Raw genomic sequence first — 21,232 nt, 5'->3', positions numbered from 1 at the left:
GCCACCTTGCTCCAGGCTTCTCAGTCTGTTCCTGGAGTCACAGACAGGATGCTGGTCATGCAGAACGCCCTCGTTATAAAGTATCACTCCTCCTCACTGGTCAAACAATAGGACCACTTTGTAAAGGAGCAGCCATCGTCGTGCTCTTGTGTGCTGTGGCATATTGCAACAGACAGAGATTCACATCTTTCTGCTTCGTGTTACTTCAAGCACACAAAGTAAAGAAAACACTCTTAATGTTGATTTTTGATTTGCTGATGTCACGAAATGATAGACAGTGAATGACACATAAGTCTTAGCTGGTAAAAAATGCAGCAATGTAGACCTGGCCAGACCCCAAATTTACCGGCACTTGGGGCTTGGCAGATGTTAATTCTGGACCCTGGCTCAAGAGATATACTATAAAAAGGAGCACTTGAGTCTCAGTAACGGTGGTAGCCATCCATGGGACCGTCTCCCTGTCCAGAGTCTATCATATATTTGCCAAATGTCTTCAGACAACAAACGTAGTGTTTCAGAGTGTACTTTAATTTGTCCTGGCAGTGGTTGACTGTGGTTTGTATCATTACCGTAGCCAAGTCCATACTCAGGCCTGGGAATGTGTAATACTATGAGGGTTGCTCACCAGATTAGTCTGGTACCTGAGTATGTCACCTTAAGGTTAGATTCTTCAGGCCTTGCCAGCATTTGTAAAGCCTTCAAAGGCCTTTTCACAACTCCTCGCTCCGCAGGAAGAAAACCGTCAGTGATTCATTTACGTTTACTGGAAAAATTACCTCACTGATTTTTGAGGTGTGAAGGTGTGATCTATTTCTATTGACTACCACATTCACATCATCATCTCATAATCTGTTTTCCTTGAAGAGCAGGTTGTGAATTCTTTAGAGTAATACAGTCTTACATCTGGTCAGATTCATGGAAATTCCATCATTTCTTAAATTGATGTGATATTACTTCCACTTAAACCGATTAATTTGTCTGCAACAACAAATTGGAACTATTTTCCCATTACATGGTTCTTGCTTTTAATCTGCGAAGACGTTCATTGAAAATATTATCTGGAATATGTTGATGTATCCAGGTGATGTGGAAAACTATTTTGCCCAATAAGTGTGTTTTAGAGCTGGAAAACAGAAAATATAATCAGCAACTACAACAGTGATTTCTCAAGTAAAAATATTGTAAAAATGCTTACATTCCTCAAGTTCCAGCTTCTCAAATGTGAAGATTTGCTGCTTCTCTTTGATATATATGATAGTTAACTGAGCACCTTTGAGTTTTGGACTTTTGGTCAGACAAAACAAGACATTTGAAGTTGTTGCCTTGGGTATAATAATGGCATGATAATGAAAATATTAATTTGTTGCTGCCCTACTACTGTGTTTCAAGACTTAATAATTCCTTTTCTCTGTGCAGGTGGTGAAAACCATCGGCTTACGTGAGGTCTGGTACTTCGGACTTCAATATATGGACGGCAAAGGCTACTACACTTGGCTAAAACTCGACAAAAAGGTAAGATCCAGCTTTGAAAATACGTATGTGTAGTTGTCTCATAATAATCCTCTAGTCTTTCAAATGCTCATATTATAAAGATCATTAGGGTTTGAGGAAAAATGTGTGTAGTGTGTTATAATACTGCATTATTCAATCATAAATCATTTTAATTGTAAATACTGTTGAGAATTAGGCCACACAATATTATTTATACTGTTATTGATAGTTATTTAACAATATATGTTGATGTCATTATATGCCTTTCAATTAAGTGAAATTCCACTGTCATTACGTATCATGTATATAGTATAAATATAGATACCTACAGGGTCATTTCAGCTCTCCTTATGGAGTCAAATTCTATAAACAATAGAGAAAGAATGCATTCTTTTGAGGGGACGATACAATCAGAGCTCCAGTGTTTGTCTTTCAGTCAATCAGTAGCCAACGTATTACAGTATGTATATATTCACATGCTGTATTGTGGTTCCACTTCCGACATGGCAGCTAATTTTGTCTGGTTTCTGTCTGTACTGGGCTGTCCGAGCGCCACATGTAATCATCTCCAGGTGGATTATTTGACAAGAGTGTGAACTCTTTGTGAACTAGAGCTGCCTTAGTTCTTCTCTGTTGTCCCTGTGTAAACACAAGTTACTGACTTATTCCTGAAGCTGCTCACAATCTAACTGGTCTAATATGTTACGCAAAAAGCAAATCAGCCAGTGGAATGAAGTCATACTTGCAAATAAGCAGAATTCCAGATATTCAGGATTGTTTTGGTATCAGAGTTTCTATATTATTTGCCAACTGCAGCTTTTTAGACAAAATAGTGTTGTATTATTAGTCCCTTAAAGAACTCCACTGATACTACACAAACAAGTTTGTTCACAGGTCTTAGGGAGTACTATCTAATATGTGACCTCCTCCAAGTCTGATAAATTGCCTCAAGTGATGTTGCTTGAGTCAGTGGAGGTGTGGAGTTTATCTGACCTTTGTAGCCCATTTGTTATCTCTGCACGAGGCAGAAGTGTCGGAAGTTGCATTGTGGGTCATGTAGAAGGCATGTTTTGACAAAGGAGAAGATTTAGTGGATTTAAAAATGCTGTTTGATTCTGCAGCATTGATTTTGATCCTTTCTCTTTTCAACTGTCCAACGTGAGTCCAATAATGTTGCAGCAGTGCAATGCTAACTCTTTACACCTGACTGTACTGGCTCTTGTGATTAATGGTGCAGCAGTAACCACAGACTCAAAATGGGATTAAAGATACATTTTCTGATGAATGCCTTCCATCCTGACTGAAACGAATGTAGGAAACCATGCTAATCTATCAACAGAAAATAGCCTCTTTGCACTTTATAATGATAAACAAGGGTCACTGAGCGAGAGAAAGGGTTATGCTTGCCTCAGTCAGCAGCAGTAAACTGTACACTGTGTGCTGACGCTGCGCTGCAGCTCATCAGCACAATGCCTCGCTCAAACTGGAATATTCCCGGCCCCATTCTCTCCATCAAGACCGCTTGGTTCCTGTTTTGAAATTAGAGGAAGAGGCACATTGTGTAAACACATACTGTAGCTCGGAAGTATTAAAGTGTATTTCCACTAAATGAAAATGGTAGATCCCCTTTCGGTAAGGGCGGTGCACCCATGAAGCTGCGTAACTGTAAGCTTATGTTTCCTAATGTATGAAACGCTGACACTGACATTTACTTATGTTTGATTTTGATTCTTTTGTAATATAATAAATAAAAATAAAAAATAAAAATAAGACAGATTAGAGGTTTGAAAGAGACACGATTTGTAAATTTTACTACCACGTTTCCTGATCAATGCCCCATATACAACTGATTAAACTCCACTCGCTACAATGCAGCATTACCAGCTGGTTGACATTCTAGGAAGAACTTACTCATTTCCTTGGCAAGAGGTAGATGAGAAGATTGATGCCACTGTCATGTCTGGGGTAAATATGTTGCCATTAGCTTAGCTTAGCTTAACAAAAAGAGTGGAAACGGGGGGAAACGGTTAGTCTAGCTCTGTCCAACAAGAACTGTTGCCAAGCAACCAGCAGAGACTCCAGGAAAGTCACTGCTCCCGGCCAACAAATAGTCACGTAACCGTCTATAAAACAGCAAGTTGTTATAATGTGTTAATTAGTTTGAGCTTTAGAGGTTCTGGCAGGTGGATTTCTTTACCTCTGGACTATTGACAGTATATATCAGAGGTCAGAGCCTCCGGGTCTTAAAAGTGAAGCCTTAAACCTGCATACTTTCTAACCATTGGTCCGATTGTGTTCAACATAACGGCAAAATTACTCTACTTCTCACTTGATTTATCACCTCAATAAATAGTTTCCTGTTGAGTTTATGGTCTCAGTCACTAGTTTCACATCTTCTTCCGTATATATTGATGTTCATTTTGTAAATTATTGTTCCATTTAGATTAAAATAGACAATACAATAGACAATAAAGCAGAGTATGGCTTTAGGTGTGGCTACCTCATTCTCAGCGAATCTGTCCAGTGCAACGCACCAGGCTCACAAAACTCAGATCAAACTGATAAACTAGGAAGTGCTGGTTCCTAACCTTAGCTATAATGTTGTCACAAACATATTTTAGTGAACTGTTTAGCAGCTACAAATTAATGGTACAAACACAGACGTGGTATCGATCTTAAAATCTAACTCTCGGCAAGAAAACGAATAAGAATATTTCCCAAAATGTCCAACTATTCCTTTAATGCATGGTACTGAATGTTACTTAACTATGTTATAACTCCTCTCCAGGTGTCGTCCCAGGACGTAAAGAAGGAGAACCCACTGCAGTTCAAGTTTAGGGCCAAATTCTTCCCGGAGGATGTGTCTGAGGAGCTGATCCAGGACATCACCCAGAAGCTGTTCTTCCTTCAGGTGAAGGAGGGCATCCTGAGCGACGAGGTTTATTGTCCACCAGAGACAGCCGTGCTGCTGGCCTCCTACTCTGTTCAGGCCAAGTTTGGAGACTACAACAAAGAAGTCCACCGACCTGGATACCTGCTGACTGAACGCCTCCTGCCACACAGGTGAGATATGCCAATAGACTTAGAGCAGTCAATCAAGCTTTGTTGTTGCATCAGCGTCTGGATCAAAAGCTTAGATGCCATGTAGTGAAGTAGTACACTTGGGTTATTATACTGGGTTTGGCAAGGTAAGGTAATTATTGGATAAAGAGAATTTAGATAAAGAAGGAACTAAAAACCTCTAACAGTGAGGAAGAGCTGCACTCATTAACACTGGTTGAACCTGCCGCAAAGAGTGACGGAAGCACAAACAAAAGAACAACCCAAGGTTTATATAACAATCAAGTCTATAGATAATGATGATCTAAAACATTCGAACAATTTCTTCCCGTTTATCTGACATCTGATCAGATTATCTCCTGTTCACTCTGTATAAAGTTGCCACATCAGCTTTCAACGCAATCATACATATAGAACATACATAGATTTTACAAACCAAGTGGAGTAAATATACAGACTGACAGGTAACTTGTTGATTGGACAGTTTTAGCTATTGTCATCAGGACCCACCAGGGGAAATCAAATCGGAGTGACGGACAGAAGTTCACGCAGCACTTTAAAGATTCTGATATGTATATTTATATTTTTTCGGTATCACAAAGAAATAACTGGTTATAAGCATTATTAGTTTTATTAAACTGCAAATCGTTATCAATAATGATTAACAGGTAGAAAAAAAGACAAAAAGTTGTCACACACATACACAAATGCATGGAGTAGGATACAAGCACACCAGTTTTAACAGTTTTTGACCTATTAATCAGGAAATACCTGCACTGATGTGCATACGTGGTTACCAAATGATTTGCTTATATATATATATATCCTTTATAAGATTGCTTCCTGGGCACATTTCACAAACAGCAGATTTATAAGTGGTTTAGCTTTTGAAATCATCTCAAATTACATATCTGCTAGCTATCATGGAATCCTGCAGTTGGTTGGTTTGCTTTCACACCACAAACAACGCATCAGAGTCTGCTTGGAAGCAGACCGAAACCTCCTTTTTCAAGCAGTGTCGGTCTGCTGGTTTGGTTTGCACCAGGGTTCGACTGACAGCGTTCACACCACTCAGAACAAACCGCACTAACCGGGCAGACGCACAAGGGTCCATTTTATTCGAACTCAACAAGTTAGGTGTGAAAGCACACTAACGAAGAAGAGCATTCAAGAGGAAGATCAAAGCTAAATTACATAATTAATCATAGAACAGGCCACAAGGCAGAGTCAAGTGTACCATGAACAGCGTGTGAAGAGTGTGGCAGCATCTTCACATGCTGTGGTTTTTTCATTTTGATAGCAGGCGGCTCACAACAAGGTATGATTTGGCTGCATGTGTCAGGGACTGGTGACAATCATGTACAATCATATTGGTTCCTTTCATCCCCTGTAGAAACCGGCAGCTCAAATATCCTTCCAAGGACATGATGGTGTTCCTTTTTAGTTCACGTGTCAGGACATATTGAAAGCCTGGTAGTCTTTGTGTTTTCTCACATGTCCAGAGCTTTTCATCACCTCCTGCATTGATTCGCTCTGCACGAACTCATAAAACTAGCATTGACAGCAAGTTTGACGTGCGAGAGTACAGAAATGAAAGTGGTTATTATTTTAGATGGTTGTATAGAGAATCAATCAACTGAAAGAAAAGGCCTCAATATGCCTCGCTGCTGTAACTGTTTTGGTGACAGGATGCTTTTAAGAATGAGATGTTGATATTAATATTTGAGAATGTAAACACACAAAACATGAATAAATGAGGTTTATGGGATTCCCCAGATTCCCCAAGGGGCGTGTGGGTGTGTGCACAAAATGCATCAATCTTGACTCTAAATTGTACTTGACAATAGAGCCCATAATGTTATTTATCAAATATGTCAGACTGTCTTGTCTGTTAGTGGTCTCTCTCTGTGTGTATGGAGCTGATCTTTGCAACTTTCTTCTCTCTACCTGCAGAGTCCTGGAGCAGCACAAGTTATCCAGAGAACAGTGGGAGGAGAGGATTCAGGTGTGGCACGAGGAGCACTGTGGGATGTTGAAGTGAGTGTGTGTGTGTGTTTTGTATAATGTGTCACTCACTGAGTTAATGCGCTTCAAAAATACCTTTTAAAATAATAACTTAATGATGTCTTCTGTCCATTCTTGCAGGGAGGACGCTATGCTGGAGTACCTGAAGATTGCCCAGGACCTGGAAATGTACGGAGTTAACTACTTTGACATCAAGAATAAGAAGGGAACGGAGCTGTGGCTGGGAGTGGACGCCCTTGGACTCAACATTTATGAAAAGGACGACAAGTAAGCACTGTATTTGGACAGAAACAGCCCTGCTTTTAGCGTCTTTTCTTGCTCTTGTTGTGTGCCTGCTTCTACAGTATCTGCAGCCGTGTGACACAGAGGTAAACTGGCTGGGCCAGGTCCATGTCTGTACTTAATCACTATTCCTGTTCCTCTGCAGACAGTATGACAGGAAAAACAATGAAGGCCAAATGGATACAGTCTCTGGGAGGAGTATCCCAACAGAATTGAAAATTAAAACTCAGCCATTTGCTTTAATCTTTTATGTCTCTCAGTTGGGCAGTTACATTATTTTCAGATTCCCTGAGCTGTGATAATCTGTTTTTATCTTGAGGTTGTCACATAGTATGTCTTAAAATGTGTGGCCTTTGCTGCATATAATTGTGCCTGCTTTCAGTGGGTGTGTCATTGTCTTTTGTAGATACATAGGACATATAAGATGTCTTTTGTTCACACCTCTGCTTATAGAAGTACAACTACTACTCTACATACTGCTGAATGATCAAAACCACATTGTGAAGCACAAAGTACATGTGTGTGCCATTTATACTAAAGACTGTTTATGTCTCTGCAATACATTTGCAGACCTTATTTTTCATTTATTTATGGTCTTGGAAGGCCAGTTTTATTTCTCCCTGACTTAGTTTCTCTTGTTTATCCACAGACAGTATGACAGAAAAACATAAATAATCCTGTTTTGTATTTGTTTGCTTTGATTGGATTTTTGGCATAGTGCTTCAAGGGGAACCTACTTTTTGAGGTCTGTGGAAGGGTGTTGCCAGAATCCAGCCTGGTCTTAGTTGTGATTGCCACTTTGTTTATAGGGCAAGACACTTAAGGAGGTAATCACCCTCTATTTGGTGAAATGAGCTCTGAGATCTCCTGTGGCTGTTGGCCTCATCTGCGAGGTTACTGGAGTGAAGTGCACTGTGTTAACGGAGCACTTCATCCCAGGTGACTTGCCTTTCAGTCACTGACCTTGTGCTAGAAATCCCCACAGCCGTACTCTGCTCTGGCTGAGTTTGATTCGAGCTCTTCTCATAATAAACTGGCTGCACTGTTTTGTGCCAGCGTCTATTGAAAGCAGTGTGGTCTACTTTGTCTGCCTTAGTGGAAGAAATGAGGTTGTTGACAGGGTAATGACAAAGTTTAGCAAGGCAGCTGCCCCACGAGGCCTCTAACTGAACCTTTACTGGCTAATTCTTTGTCTTATATCAGTTCAAAATGTTCTTCTCAAGTCTAAATGATTTAATTACTGTAACTGCTATTGTGTTTAAGTTCCCCCAGTCTCTCATTTAGCCTTATTGTATTTCAACTGTATGAAAACCTCCAACAAAAGGGAGAAACACATGGTTAAAGAACAGAACCAGGTTCTTGTGTCCTTGTGTGTGAGTCTGTCTCTTTATGTGCTCCCTGGGATCAGCAAAGAAATGCCTCTCCTCCACAGTGCCCTCTGCTGTAACCATGGCTACGCCGACTGGTTTTTCAAGCTGTGCGGCACTTAAGAATGTGAAGCTAACCTACAATACTGTCTCTCCAATGAGGGCAGCTGGCCCACAGTGCAGCAGTGCAGCCAAGGTTTCGCCGAGGCACAGTCAGATGCTGGTTTAACTCCTTATGCTCCGCTGCTCTGTTGAACCACAGCACTGCTCATTTCATGGGACTTTTAGAGCTTTTAGAGCTTTTTTTCTTGGGTAGTGTTTCGTCTTAGCAACCATCCTAGTCAAACACACACCAGCGCTCGAAAGGAAAGATGTCCTTTTGTCCTGGGGACAATAAAGATAGCACCTGGGACACAAAGATATGGTGTCTGAGACTGTAGAGAATTTTATCAATGCAGATACAAAATCAGTCATTAGGAAGAGACCAGTGTTGCCAGCCTGGCAACTTTCTCGCTAGATTTACAGACTTTTCAGACCCTATTGATAAAAAGCGATTCAAAACATCATGAGACTAAAAATATATTCAAATTATATTGTAATTCATTCCCAGTAATTCTTTTTTTTACTTTAAATATGCAATGTCCCTGTCGTGAGTTTGTGATTATTTGTCTAAATAAAATGTAAATTTCCCTCACCACACACTAATCCAAAACAGGTTTGCATTTGTGCTGCAGTTTGCATTGATGCACTTATTGATCAAACTGTTGAAGTAAACAAGAAACAGTAACTCCACCAGTGACTACAAGAATATTTTAAAAAAAATGATTGTGGGTGATTTAAATGTTTAATTCAACCAGAGTGAGCCAAAGTTATTAAAGGCACACTATGCAAGATTTTTACCTTAATATAACAGCTTTGAAGTCATTTCGATGGTAAACGAACTCGTAGTACAGCAATCATCCCGATAGCAAAGCAGGAGAGGGACGCCATTGGCAGAACCAGCAATGCAAGTCTGAAAGGTGGCGTCCTGCCAAATCTCGCGAGAATCACAAATTGCTTTACGGCGCGACGTCACATACATCAGTGACATAAGAAGCAGCCTCAATGGAAGACACTAACATTCACTCAGACGTAACCTGGTCAGTAGACATCTTCGGAGTCTATCTTTGCCTGTTCAATGTCCGACGCTTCCATCCTACTGAACATGTACAGGTATACAGGGGGGAGGGGATGAGGCCGTGAGTGCAGAGACGCAGAGCCGTATGTAGAGACAGCTCTGGTGAGTGGTATTTACAACAGTTAACATTAAATACAAGTACTCCGCAGCAACTCTAGGGGTGGCTGTTTGACGAAACCGGAAAACTGCATAGTATGCCTTTTAAACTATATTTATAATGTAAAATGAAAAAAGAACTACAATATGGGACAGTTGTTGTTCACAGTATGTGAACCCAGAACATCTGTTTTTTTGACACACTGGCATTGTGACATTGATTAATCGTTGGGGTCATTTTTACTTGAAAAACAATGATAGGTTTCAGCTTTTCATATGTGAGGTTTGGCTGTTTTCTCTTCCACCTCAGGGTACAGAACAACTCGGCTCTTTTTTGGGTTTTTCATAATGGATAATCAATTTCATGACTTATGTTGGGTTTTAGGACATTGTTACTATTTCCCTACTATTTCTACCTTTTATACACCAAGCAATAAATTATTAATTTTAGAAAATAGTTGCTATATTAATCGATATTGAAAATATTAGCAATAAGTATTTTCTTTTTTGTATTATTTATATCGACTCAGTTGTAAAACTGGTATCCACGCAGACTGCAACAGTACGAGAATCGGAAAAATACCTTTTATTCCTCATGTTTTCTGACTTACTGGTTCCACAGCCATTGTTCCACAGCATTTGATAGCCATTGCTATCAAATGCTAATATTCCCTAGTTTAAGTTTATTTAAATACATCAGTCATATTTGTCACAGAAGGCCAGACTTACTAATCCAATTCAGCCACTTTTTCTCCAACCACAGACCTTTTCTAAATCACTGTCAGTAAAATAAAACAAAAAAACATGAATCTATTGATAAAGCACAGCTCAATAAACCGTAGACTCTGATAGAAATATTCCATTGCTTAGATAACTTCTCCATTGTTTTCCCAATTCCTCAAGCATGTGTCAGGGTCAGTAACTGAGTGAAATTCCAGTTCAGGCAGTACGGTTTCACAGCAGAGTTTCGCTACGAGGTGGATTGCCTGCCTTTCTAGATTACAACACTATCGGCTTGTCAGTGTTTACAGTGCTACTTTGTATTGTGCTGAATGAGATTGGCATCCGTTCAGTTTGTCTGGCACAAAAGAACGGCGAGCCACACCCCAGATTCATCCCTCATATTCAAACAGTGGATACAGAAATCCATGTTCACAGTCAGCCTGAGCGAGCATTGTTCTAATGTTACAGTATGTAGCAGTGGATTGATTAATAGATAGATGAATGACCTTGTCTGAAACTGTTTGCTGTTTGATTATGACCAAATAACACTTAAACTATCTGTATTATTATAATAAATAGGGCTGAAACTAATGATTATAATTATCTAACGAGTATTTTCTTGATGATTAATTTATGCAATGTTAAAAAACTGAAGAAATACCATTAATCATTTTTCAGAACCTGTGATGGTTTTCAGTTTGTTTGACCAACAGTCCAAAACCTAAAGATTTTATATGTACCGTCATTTCATACATACATAATAATAATAAACTTTCATTTGTAAAGCACCTTTCATCCATACAATGCTCATAGTGCTTTACATCAAAGTGTATTAAAAATATTTAAAACATTAATTAAAAGGCAGTGTCAATAAGATTTACTAAAAGCGAGGATACCAACTATTTAAAATCAAGTTTAAAACCTAAAGATGCATTACTTCTTCTTCTGACCGTTGGTCATTTAATCCTGTAATGTTTGAGACTGTAGAGGTAGAGGAGTGTGAAGGTGCTAAACAATTTTGAGCCTTTTTAGGTAATAATCACATTTTTAAATAAATTCTGAAAGAGACAGGAAGCCAATGCAGAGATGCTAAAATGGGCGTCATATGCTCTCTTTTACTTGGTGGCAGCTGCATTTTGTTCAAGCAAGAAGTCTAATTACTGTTTTTTTTTTTTTGTGATAATCCACATCACTGCAATAGAACAGAGAGAGAAAACCATTCTAGTTGCCGTTCCGTTCATTATTTGTCATCATTTGGCTGATTGTTCTGATTTAGTATCGCAGTATAACGTTCATTTTCCTGTGCTCACTTCCTCAGATTGACCCCAAAGATTGGCTTCCCCTGGAGTGAGATCAGAAACATTTCCTTTAACGATAAGAAGTTCATCATCAAGCCCATCGACAAAAAGTCTCCGGTGAGTAAAACCTGATCATCATTATCATCAGCCAGATTTAGATTTTACACATCCTGACATTTCTCTCTCCATTCTTTTAAAAAGTCGTTTCTTTTAGTTTAAGAGTTCCTGTTCCTCTTCAGCTTTTAGAGGGTATTAAGTTGCAATGTGTGTCTATACTTCAGTTCTCTGCTTCCGTTTTACCTGTGGTATCATGTTTCTCTGTAGTGGAGAGAGAAAACCATTAGACATATCCTCAGTCGGATCTAGCATACAGAATAGCCAGGTCTAATTTTTCAGGCAGTGCTATTAGTGGTGGACCCCAAACAAGTATATACCTTATCTGTGTGGGGCAGCCTGTTTCACCTTTCACTATGAGTGGAGCAGTCTCTATAGTCCTGTTGTAGCAGTAGTATTAAAAGTTTCCCTGCACCTGCTCAGAGACTACAGGAGTCTTTGTTCTTTATCAGAACAGCACAATGAACAGGCAGCTAAACGTTTTATTCAGCCCTGGTGTTTGTTCACTCTGTTTCTTACTCCCCCGTTCTGTGTCTTCTCCGCGTTGCAGGACTTTGTGTTTTATGCCCCAAGGCTGCGCATAAACAAGCGCATCCTGCAGCTGTGCATGGGCAACCACGAGCTGTACATGCGTCGCCGCAAGCCGGACACAATTGAGGTGCAGCAGATGAAGGCCCAGGCCCGAGAGGAGAAGCAACAGAAACAGATGGAGAGGTACGCAGACGCTTGGAAACATTTATATGTGATATGTAGATTGTGTTGAAGTTTCCTTCCATAATCACAAAGAAAAAGCAAAATTTATCCCCAAATTATGTCTAACACGGATAATAGAAACCTTTTAGCTGCTAAAACATTTTTTTTTTACAGGAGCAGGGCAATAATTCAGTATTACTGTTAATTGAATGTCAGCTTATATATATTCTTAAATTATCATTCAACAAATTGCTAAGATTACTGATAACACTTAAAACACCTCAGAATAATGTTTAAATGTTGGAAAATTCATCCATTAATATAGTGGTAATGATTTCAACCAATGCATCTCTTGGTATAAAAAAGTGTATTATTTGATTAGGGCTGCAACTTCCTGATTGTTTGCTTGATAATTCAATTAATAACTTAATAATAGTGAAAACCGCCTGTCAAAATTCCCCAGGGCCCAAGGTAACATCTTTAATTATCAAAAGGGTTGACAATTATCATTTGATTGATTAATCGGCCAAAAGTTTAGAGTTTAAAGCTTACATATTCTCAAACCTCTCCTTTATTTAAAGGAATAAGAGCTGCACAATTAATCAATATATTATCAAAATTGCAATATGGCAAAGTGACGGAGCAGCATTTTAATAACGTACAATATCACGCAGCCCTAAAAGGAATACACTCTTTTGGTAAAACCATAACGGTGCTCCATTCAATAGATTAAGCCCAGCAGGAACACTTATGAACAGCTTCAGCTCCTTCTCTGCTGTCTGAACCACCTCTACCAATGAACGCTATTCACAGACACTTTCAATTCAGTGAAATTCAACATGTAAAGTGAAACCATTCATCGGGTAATAATACCGCATTCCTTTTCAAGTACGGCAAATCTGCTGAACTAAAAGTGAATGGATGTTGACCCCCCCGGTCTCAGCTACAGCTGTCCGTACAGCTGTTCAAACATGGTGATGCAATGTCGAGCGGACAACACAGTAAATACCAGTGGGAGAAGCATTAGATCACCAGGCCCCAGCAGACAGAGTTAGGGTTCACACACAGTAGCTCCCAGTGGTCAGTGTCTGTGAGAGAGGCTGGGCTGGTGTCCAAACACAGTTACAGGGTGGTTTCAGTCCCTTAAGATGGTTAATTTAAAATGTAATTAAACCCTGAGGGAGACATCGGACTGTTGCTCCACTACAACATAAGGAAATGTACGACCCGGCTCTCTAACAGGAATATTCAACCCCCTGATGAATGTTTTCCCTTTCATGGTTTACATTAAAACTTTTACATGTCTTTTTTATGATCCTTACTATAGATACATTATCAATGTAAATACTAATTGAACACTGCATGATACCTTTTACTAATTGTTAAGACTTTAACCAATTATGTGTGCAATGCATACAGAGTATAATAAGCAACAGATACAGTAAACAACAAAATAAAAGTCTTGTATTCTCGTATTTTGACTGTAGTCATTTTTTTTTTAATGAGCTCCTGCTTTCTGTTGGTGCTTAATGGACTAGTCCTAACATTATTCTGTTCATGTGTCAAAATGAAACAGAAAATAAGTCATTTGTTGAGGAATATGATTAGATTAGATAAGATTCTCTGGGTTAATGTTCTCAAATATGAAGATATGCTGCTTTTCTCCAGAGCAGATTTAGATATAAATAATAATTATTTTGAAATATGAATATTATCAGTTTATTTCAGTTTTCTATGATAGTGAACTTGCTCTCTGGGAAGTTTTAATGAGCTTTTTTTTTTTTTGCCATTTGCTCACATTCAATAGACCAAATGATTAGCAGTGTGACTTAAATATTTTTGTATTGATTCATGACGGATTCATTGATAGTAAAAATAATCTTTAGTTTTGTTCTTTAATGAATCCTTGTTACACCTTGCAGCTTTATTTTTTTTAGCTCCCCTGCAAATCGTCATCGTGTGTGCAAATGTGTGCTCACCGACTGTTTGTCAGCCGTCACTATGCATCCACTTTGTCAGCTGTCTTTGTTGGCTCACAATGTCTTTGTTGTCGTCTGTGTCTTATCTGCAGGGCCCAGCTGGAGAACGAGAAGAAGAAGAGAGAGGCCATCGAGAAGGAAAAGGAGCAGATGGAGCGGGAGAAGCAGGATCTGATGATGAGGCTCTACCAGTTTGAGGAGAAGACCAAGAAGGCAGAGAAAGGTGAGGTGTCAGCGGCTCATACGTCACTTAACCCTGAGAAAACAAAGCATATGCGAGTGTGTTGGTGAAAATAGTTGTGTGTACGTGTGATTATGAGAGCAGGTGAATGTGAGGCTAAAAGGTTATGTGTACAGGTTCCTGGTTTTGTAAACAACATGAGTAATGAATGCTGCAGTTAAGCATCTGTAATCTACTAATCTGTGTATACACTGTGAACCTTTTATGAGTTGTAATTTACTTGTGTTTTGATTACATTTTGGTTTAGTGTCAAAATACAGAAAAACTAAAACTATTTGTGTTTGACTCTTCTAGTTTTACCTGATTCTGTTTGTGACTCCTTGTCTGCAGGCAGTAAAGCAGAAACCAGCAGTGTTTTTTATTTGTTTATCAAATCTTAGGAAGCCCTTATTGTTGACATAATTACATACAGTAAGCTATCAGGCTAATAAGATTGATAATTAAGTGACTCTGTGGCTTCCTCTTAAGTAATAATTAACCAGTTTCCTGCTCATAAATTAGTGCCAAATGATTTACAGTGTTTGTTGACCGCAGTCATGGAAAGAATCTCATTGCCCAGGACTTTTGCTCCTGACATCTAATTAGACTCTTGTCTCTATCCTGTGTCTCACTACCATATCTCCCCATTAACACTTGGAAAACCAGAAACATGAAACTGGACATATTTATATTTTTTATTTACTTTTTGCAAATCTGTGTTCAGAAACAGGTTTCTAGATCATAGCAGAGCATCTGTTTATAGCCCACTGTGTATGTCTGTAGATGTATTCTGATGCTTAGTCTACGGTCATTAAGCATTAGTAATTTTATTTTCTTTGCAGCTTTTAAAAATGATATATACTACCAAGGAACATGATATGCCACCATCATAGATTATAATGAAAGCTGAATTAAATCAGAACTAAAGATCAATAAACTTTGTAGTATTTTCTGTGTCGTAACAGCCTGATATATCTTATTTTTTTGCGCCATAGAGCTCCATTGTTTTCCAAAACCTATTTAATAATACATCAGTGTTGCACTAGGTGACATGTTCCTTCATGGACACTGTAGTTTTTTTGGCGTCAACCCCACATACACCATCTGGCTGCCACAAATACTCACTAAACACCATATCAGAATGAGAAATACTTTATTGATCCCCGGGGGGGATACAGTTGTTCTACTCACACATATTAAAGAATAGAAATAATACTTATATTACAATATCTAACACAATATACAGAATAAAAAGTGTATGCAAAATGCAAAATGAGGCATTGGTGATTGTTTTAGTTTACAGAGCTTCATGCTAGCAGCTTTGAGCGTAAAAAAGACGATACAGTTCTGTGTTTTTCGGTGTGTAGTAGCATACCATTTGTCTCATGTCTCTTTTCCTTTCCCACTCTTCTTTACTTTAGATCTGCAGGACCAGCTCCAGAGAGCCATGATGCTGGACCAGGAGAGGAGGAGAGCTGAGGAGGAAGCAGCTCGTCTGGAGGCAGAGCGTCAGGCTGCCCTTCTGGCTAAAGAGGAGCTGGCTCGCCAGGCTGAGTCGCAGATGAAGAGCCAGGAGCAGCTGGTCAGTATTTTTATGACACCATGGAATTATTCAGCAACTTTAAACCACGTTTGTAACATTCCCAACTTCACCAACTGTTGTGACTAGTTAATAAAAGAATCTACAACAGCGGCACATCATTTTTAAATTAGGAAAAAAAGCAGAGTAGGTCCATTAATGAAATCTCAAAAGCTGGCACCGTGTTTGCAAGATAAGATCATTTAAAACCTTTTTTTCTCCGGGTTCTCACTGCACCCAGCTGTTATTGTGTCCAGGTCTGTACCAGGCACATTGCAGCGTGGTGTATTCAGCAGTGCCTGGCTACTGTAGCTCCAGACAAAACCTCTTTGTAGCGTCCGGCTGGACCACACCCTGTTACTTCAGACTGTCCGCACCCTCACCCCGAGCTGCTCGGCTGTGGACCACCCACAGGACTGTGTTAGAGCTCCCTCGTTCACTTTAACAGCCTGGACAGTAAAGCTTGTGGTTCCACATTCAGCCAGAAACTCCAGCACAGTTTTACTGGACAGACACCTGCTGTGACACCCTTTATACTTAAACCCTATTAAGAAGCTTAAGTCTCTGCAACTTCCACTGACAGCCATTTTAAATCAAATGGCATGTGGGAGTCGTGTTATCAACAAATTTTAAATATTTGGAAGCACGTAGCTTCTTGATAATAGCAAACTGGGTCCCTGTGTTTCACTGACTGACCAGTTTTCAGTTTCCTTTCGCAGCCAAGTGCTCCACTGTCAGTTCAGTGTCTTCACAACTCGTGCAGGCGCACACTGAACAACTGAGGCAGGTGTACCGTTTAATACTGAGCCTCCGGTTAGTTCAGTCTGGTGAAAGACAAGCTGTTCACATTGTTGTGGTGGTGAGAAGGAATGCACCAAACAACACCCACTGAGGGTGCACAGAGTCTGGTTACGTTTCAGGAAGCTTCACTACTGTTGATGTTTTCATATTCATTTCCATTTTTAATTGGGATAGTGCTGAATGCTTTTAAAGGCTGTCTTTTAACAGAGATTCTTTAGTACGGTAACATTAAAGTTGGCTGTTTGCATAGTAAAATTTGACCGGATGCTTGTTTTTAGGCTGTCAGGAAGTGGTCAAAATAAATATTTTATTTCCTGGATATTCGGCACAAGTTTGCTCTAAATTTGCATGCCAACTTAACTGATCATATAAACACAATATTATAAAGTGTTGATTTGGCTCTGTATATTCGTTTGTAGAAACAGGTACAGGTACATTGACTTTAGCCTTCCTCAGATGAGTTTATAAGATGCTTCTCTGATGGATCTGATTAATAAATTCACACATCCAATCGGTGCTGTTTCTGCATAATTCAGGAGGTGCTAAGGGAAGTGTTTTGAGAATCTGCTGCAGATGTGCTCGCTTTAGACAAACAATATAGACGAACATAAAGAATTGTTCTGCAAGTAATTCAAATCAAGAGTCTGTGCAGTTTAGTATGAGAGCAATATCATAACTACTTGTCTAATCCAGTTATGTTCTTTTTAGTGATGTCTCTGATTTTCTCTGATGCTGTATGTGCTATAAGCTATGTCTGGCTATGTTTGTTTTTCTTTCTATTTGCTTTCAATGAGACTCTCTGATTAGATAAAAGGTTATATATATCTTTATCCACCTACATGTATTAAATCTGGACTCTTGAATAAGTGTTTCTCCTGTTGTTTTGTATCAGGCTGCAGAGCTGGCAGAGCACACACAAAAGATTGCCTTGCTGGAGGAGGCCAAGAGACGCAAAGAGGAGGAGGCCGACACATGGCAGCATAGGGTAAGAGCTTTAACAGAGGGCAACCTGCAGCGTGTACCGAGGTTCCTTCAGCTATATCTGTCATCAAAATCAGTGGCAGTACAACGTTCCTACAATGCCTTAAATTAGATAAGTTTAGACTCTTTCTCTGCCAATAGAAATGATCTCGCTTGCCAAAAGGGTCTAATAAACAAGATAGTTTTTTTTTGTTGAAGAGTTCTGGGTGCTTGTTCTTTAATTTAAACCTAAAACAAATCAAATACTAAAAAGGAAGCAAATGTGAGTGGAGCAGGGAGGAACAAGTCAGATTTTGTACCAAAGTTCAGACACAAAGAAGAGTAAACTGACTGTCTTCTGTGTCGCTGATTCCTCCGTTCACCAGGCCATGGAGGCTCAGGACGATCTGATTAAGACCAAGGAGGAGCTGCACATGGTGATGACGGCGCCCCCGCCTCCTCCACCTCCCCCCATGTACGACCAGCTGGATGACAGCGACAGCGAGGAGAACGCCAGTGAGGAGAACGCCAGCACGCACAGCGCCGACCTGCAGATGGAAGGCATCAACGACCACCGCAACGAGGAGGATCGTCTCACTGAGGCAGAGAAGAACGAGCGCGTCCAGAAACAGCTGAAGGTGAGGACAGAAATATAACACCTCACACAGTCAGTCATCCTCGAGATGCAGCTTCATTAATACATTTATTTCATTTGATATGACAAATATCACACCTGTAGGTTGGTTAAGAGACACCATGGAGCTCATTACTCAGCCTTACTTATTACTTATTATCTTCTCCTGTTCACAAAAGGATCACAAACAAATAACTGATTATGAGGATCATTAGACTGCAGTTGAATCTAATATTGACGAATGGATAGAAACAGATTTTGTACCATGTTATTAAAGGAGGATAGTTACTGTGTGGTTGCTGAGCTTTATTCACTTTTTATTGAGAAGGACACACCTTTAACTTTCTGATTTATCAAGGGTAACTCCCTGTACTCATGTGCTGACATGCTTACTTCAGCAAATTTTAATATTAGTTTAAGCTTAGTTAGAAATCAAATATCTACACTCGCTCTAATGAATACACCACTAATGAACCGCACCAGAGTCTACTTAGAAGTGGAGACCCCTCCTTTTCAGGCGGTTGGAGCCTGTAGCTTTACAGCTTTAACACCAGCCCAAACGAACCAAATTAAAAGGGCATCAGAGTTCATTTAATCAAAGCGGTTGGGTGAGAATGCACCCTTATTTCTTCCTGCGTTACTGCTGCACGCCCAGTTAAAAGTGCTCTGACGCATTCTCACCATTGTCCATACTGGGACCAGTTCTTTGCATGAGGGTTTTCTTACTGTATGCTTCAACAGATTAGATCAAGTTTGCTGCCATCGACCACAATTTCTGACCTTAACACCTTAACCTTATTTGCTTCAATCACTGAACTCAACCTGCCATTATTTGGATGTACTGTAATGGACTGTACCTCATGCTTCCTCTCCTCCTCTGCCCTCAGGCCTTGACCTCTGAGCTGGCTCAGGCGCGCGACGATTCCAAGAACACCCAGAACGACCTTCTTCACAGTGAGAATGTCCGGGCCGGCCGAGACAAATACAAGACCCTGCGACAGATCCGGCAGGGCAACACCAAGCAGAGAATCGACGAGTTTGAGGCCTTATAAAAAGCCTTCGGGCCCTCAGCCACTCACCCTTTCTGAATGGTCACTACATCTCGCGCCTCGGCTGACACACATAGACGTACATAAACTCATATAACACACATCAGTTGCAGACTAAACTGGAGCAGTATAAGCACAGCAGAGGCATCAGTTACAGAGAGACACACTCCTGCTGTGAGTTTGTCTGGCGGTATGCAGGGCTTTGCAAATCCTTTGAAGAAAACTTAGTGCCAAAACCTTTCTCTTCTTAGTGTTTCAGATCTTATTTGTGTATTTGAATGTGTGTAATTGGATCCATTCAGACCAAATCATTGTTGTTTTTATCCAGAGGTGTGATGAAGTAGTGGGACTAGCCAAATTTTTATTATTATTTCATGATGTGCACATACAATATGTAATCAAAGCTTCTTTTTGATGTCTGTCGTTGGTTGTGTTGAAAGAAAAAGGACAGTTTGTCGTTCACAGCGACCACTCAGAAAGGGGGAAACAGTATAAGCAGGAAAATGTGTTTTTTTTTTGTTTTCCATTATATTTGAACACTTCCATTTATGTTTAATGTTGCTATATAGTAGTTTAAAATCATGCCTAGTTGAATATTTATACTGTATATGGGACATTAAAAAGGGTATTTCATCTTGGTTTGTATATTTTTGCTATCTACTAATGATAATGAGAACATTAAATATGTTTCAAAGGTTTTATATATTGACCAAAATAATATCAGTCTTATGTTCCAATACGTTATCCTTTTAGATCACTAAATTAAAGAGATTTAATTGTAAATTATTATTATTATTTTTTACTGTAGGAATATCCAGATGCATGCCATTAAATCAATTAAGAATATCTTTCTAGGTACTTTTGATTAGTTGTTTTTTTGCCGTGCAGCTCACAGCGCGCTGAGGAATATCTTCATCCTCGGTGCGCTGTGTCGACTGGGACACTTCGGTTTAATATGTTTTATTTCTCTGTTCTGTGTCATGTCGCTGTTGAGTGAGAGATGAGCATGTGTTTGTGTGCTTTTACCCTCCCAAGTGGCCTTTCTCTCTGGCTGTCCCTCTGCGGAGTCCCAGACAGTTGGTCTTCAGTTCTTAGCCAAGGTGCATAGTGCAAAAGATGAATAAATACGGACGTAACTTTGAAAACCTTTTACTTCTTTTAGTGTTAGACCTCCGCTGAGGTTAAAATGAGGGTTGAGGTGAACTTTTATAAAAGAGTTTTCTTTTTTTTTGTAGCTTGGTCACAATGGACTGACCCAGACAGTATAACACCAACGTCTCACGCTCCTCTCTCTGGACATGGACTAGAGTAGCATCCACTGACACTGTAATGGAAAACACACAACTCTGCTGGCCTTTGTATATGAGCAGGATTTTATAATGAGGTGTTCAACATATTGGCAATAAAGATGATTACACATCACCGTGTTTTTGCTTTGTACACTGCATGAACAAAAGGGTGTGAATAAGTTTGGTGTCGATCAATATCTGTAGCCGTGCTATTGATACGGCTGCAGGGTTGCCAGATCTGTTGGTCTGTTGCTCCACCACTTTGGAACTATCTCAACAACTCCAGCATGAATTTCTTTCTGTAGACATTCATGTTCCCCTGAGGATGAAACCTGACTGTGCCTCTAGCGCCACCACGAGGTTGACATTTGTGGATCTGAGAGAAGCTACTTGAA

General features: G+C 39.7%; 1 protein-coding gene across 2 annotated transcripts in view; it reads left to right on the top strand.

Annotated features, from left to right (window-relative positions):
- The window catches only part of ezrb (ezrin b), a 36,091-nt gene extending 15,121 nt beyond the window's left edge, over positions 1 to 20,970 (top strand). For both annotated transcript variants that reach the window (XM_051408575.1, XM_051408574.1), the window contains 11 exons: positions 1,417 to 1,512; positions 4,280 to 4,554; positions 6,505 to 6,588; positions 6,697 to 6,843; positions 11,540 to 11,636; positions 12,184 to 12,347; positions 14,398 to 14,528; positions 15,947 to 16,107; positions 17,798 to 17,890; positions 18,252 to 18,503; positions 19,387 to 20,970. In XM_051408575.1, the coding sequence (XP_051264535.1) occupies positions 1,417 to 1,512; positions 4,280 to 4,554; positions 6,505 to 6,588; positions 6,697 to 6,843; positions 11,540 to 11,636; positions 12,184 to 12,347; positions 14,398 to 14,528; positions 15,947 to 16,107; positions 17,798 to 17,890; positions 18,252 to 18,503; positions 19,387 to 19,551 (1,665 nt within the window). In that variant the 3' untranslated portion in view covers positions 19,552 to 20,970. The remainder of the gene's footprint in view (positions 1 to 1,416; positions 1,513 to 4,279; positions 4,555 to 6,504; positions 6,589 to 6,696; positions 6,844 to 11,539; positions 11,637 to 12,183; positions 12,348 to 14,397; positions 14,529 to 15,946; positions 16,108 to 17,797; positions 17,891 to 18,251; positions 18,504 to 19,386) is intronic.
- Positions 20,971 to 21,232: the final 262 nt, after the last annotated feature.

Source organism: Dicentrarchus labrax, unplaced genomic scaffold (genome assembly GCF_905237075.1).
Source record: "Dicentrarchus labrax unplaced genomic scaffold, dlabrax2021, whole genome shotgun sequence".
Classification (NCBI taxonomy): Eukaryota; Metazoa; Chordata; class Actinopteri; family Moronidae; genus Dicentrarchus; species Dicentrarchus labrax.
This window is presented reverse-complemented; position numbering and strand designations above follow the sequence as displayed.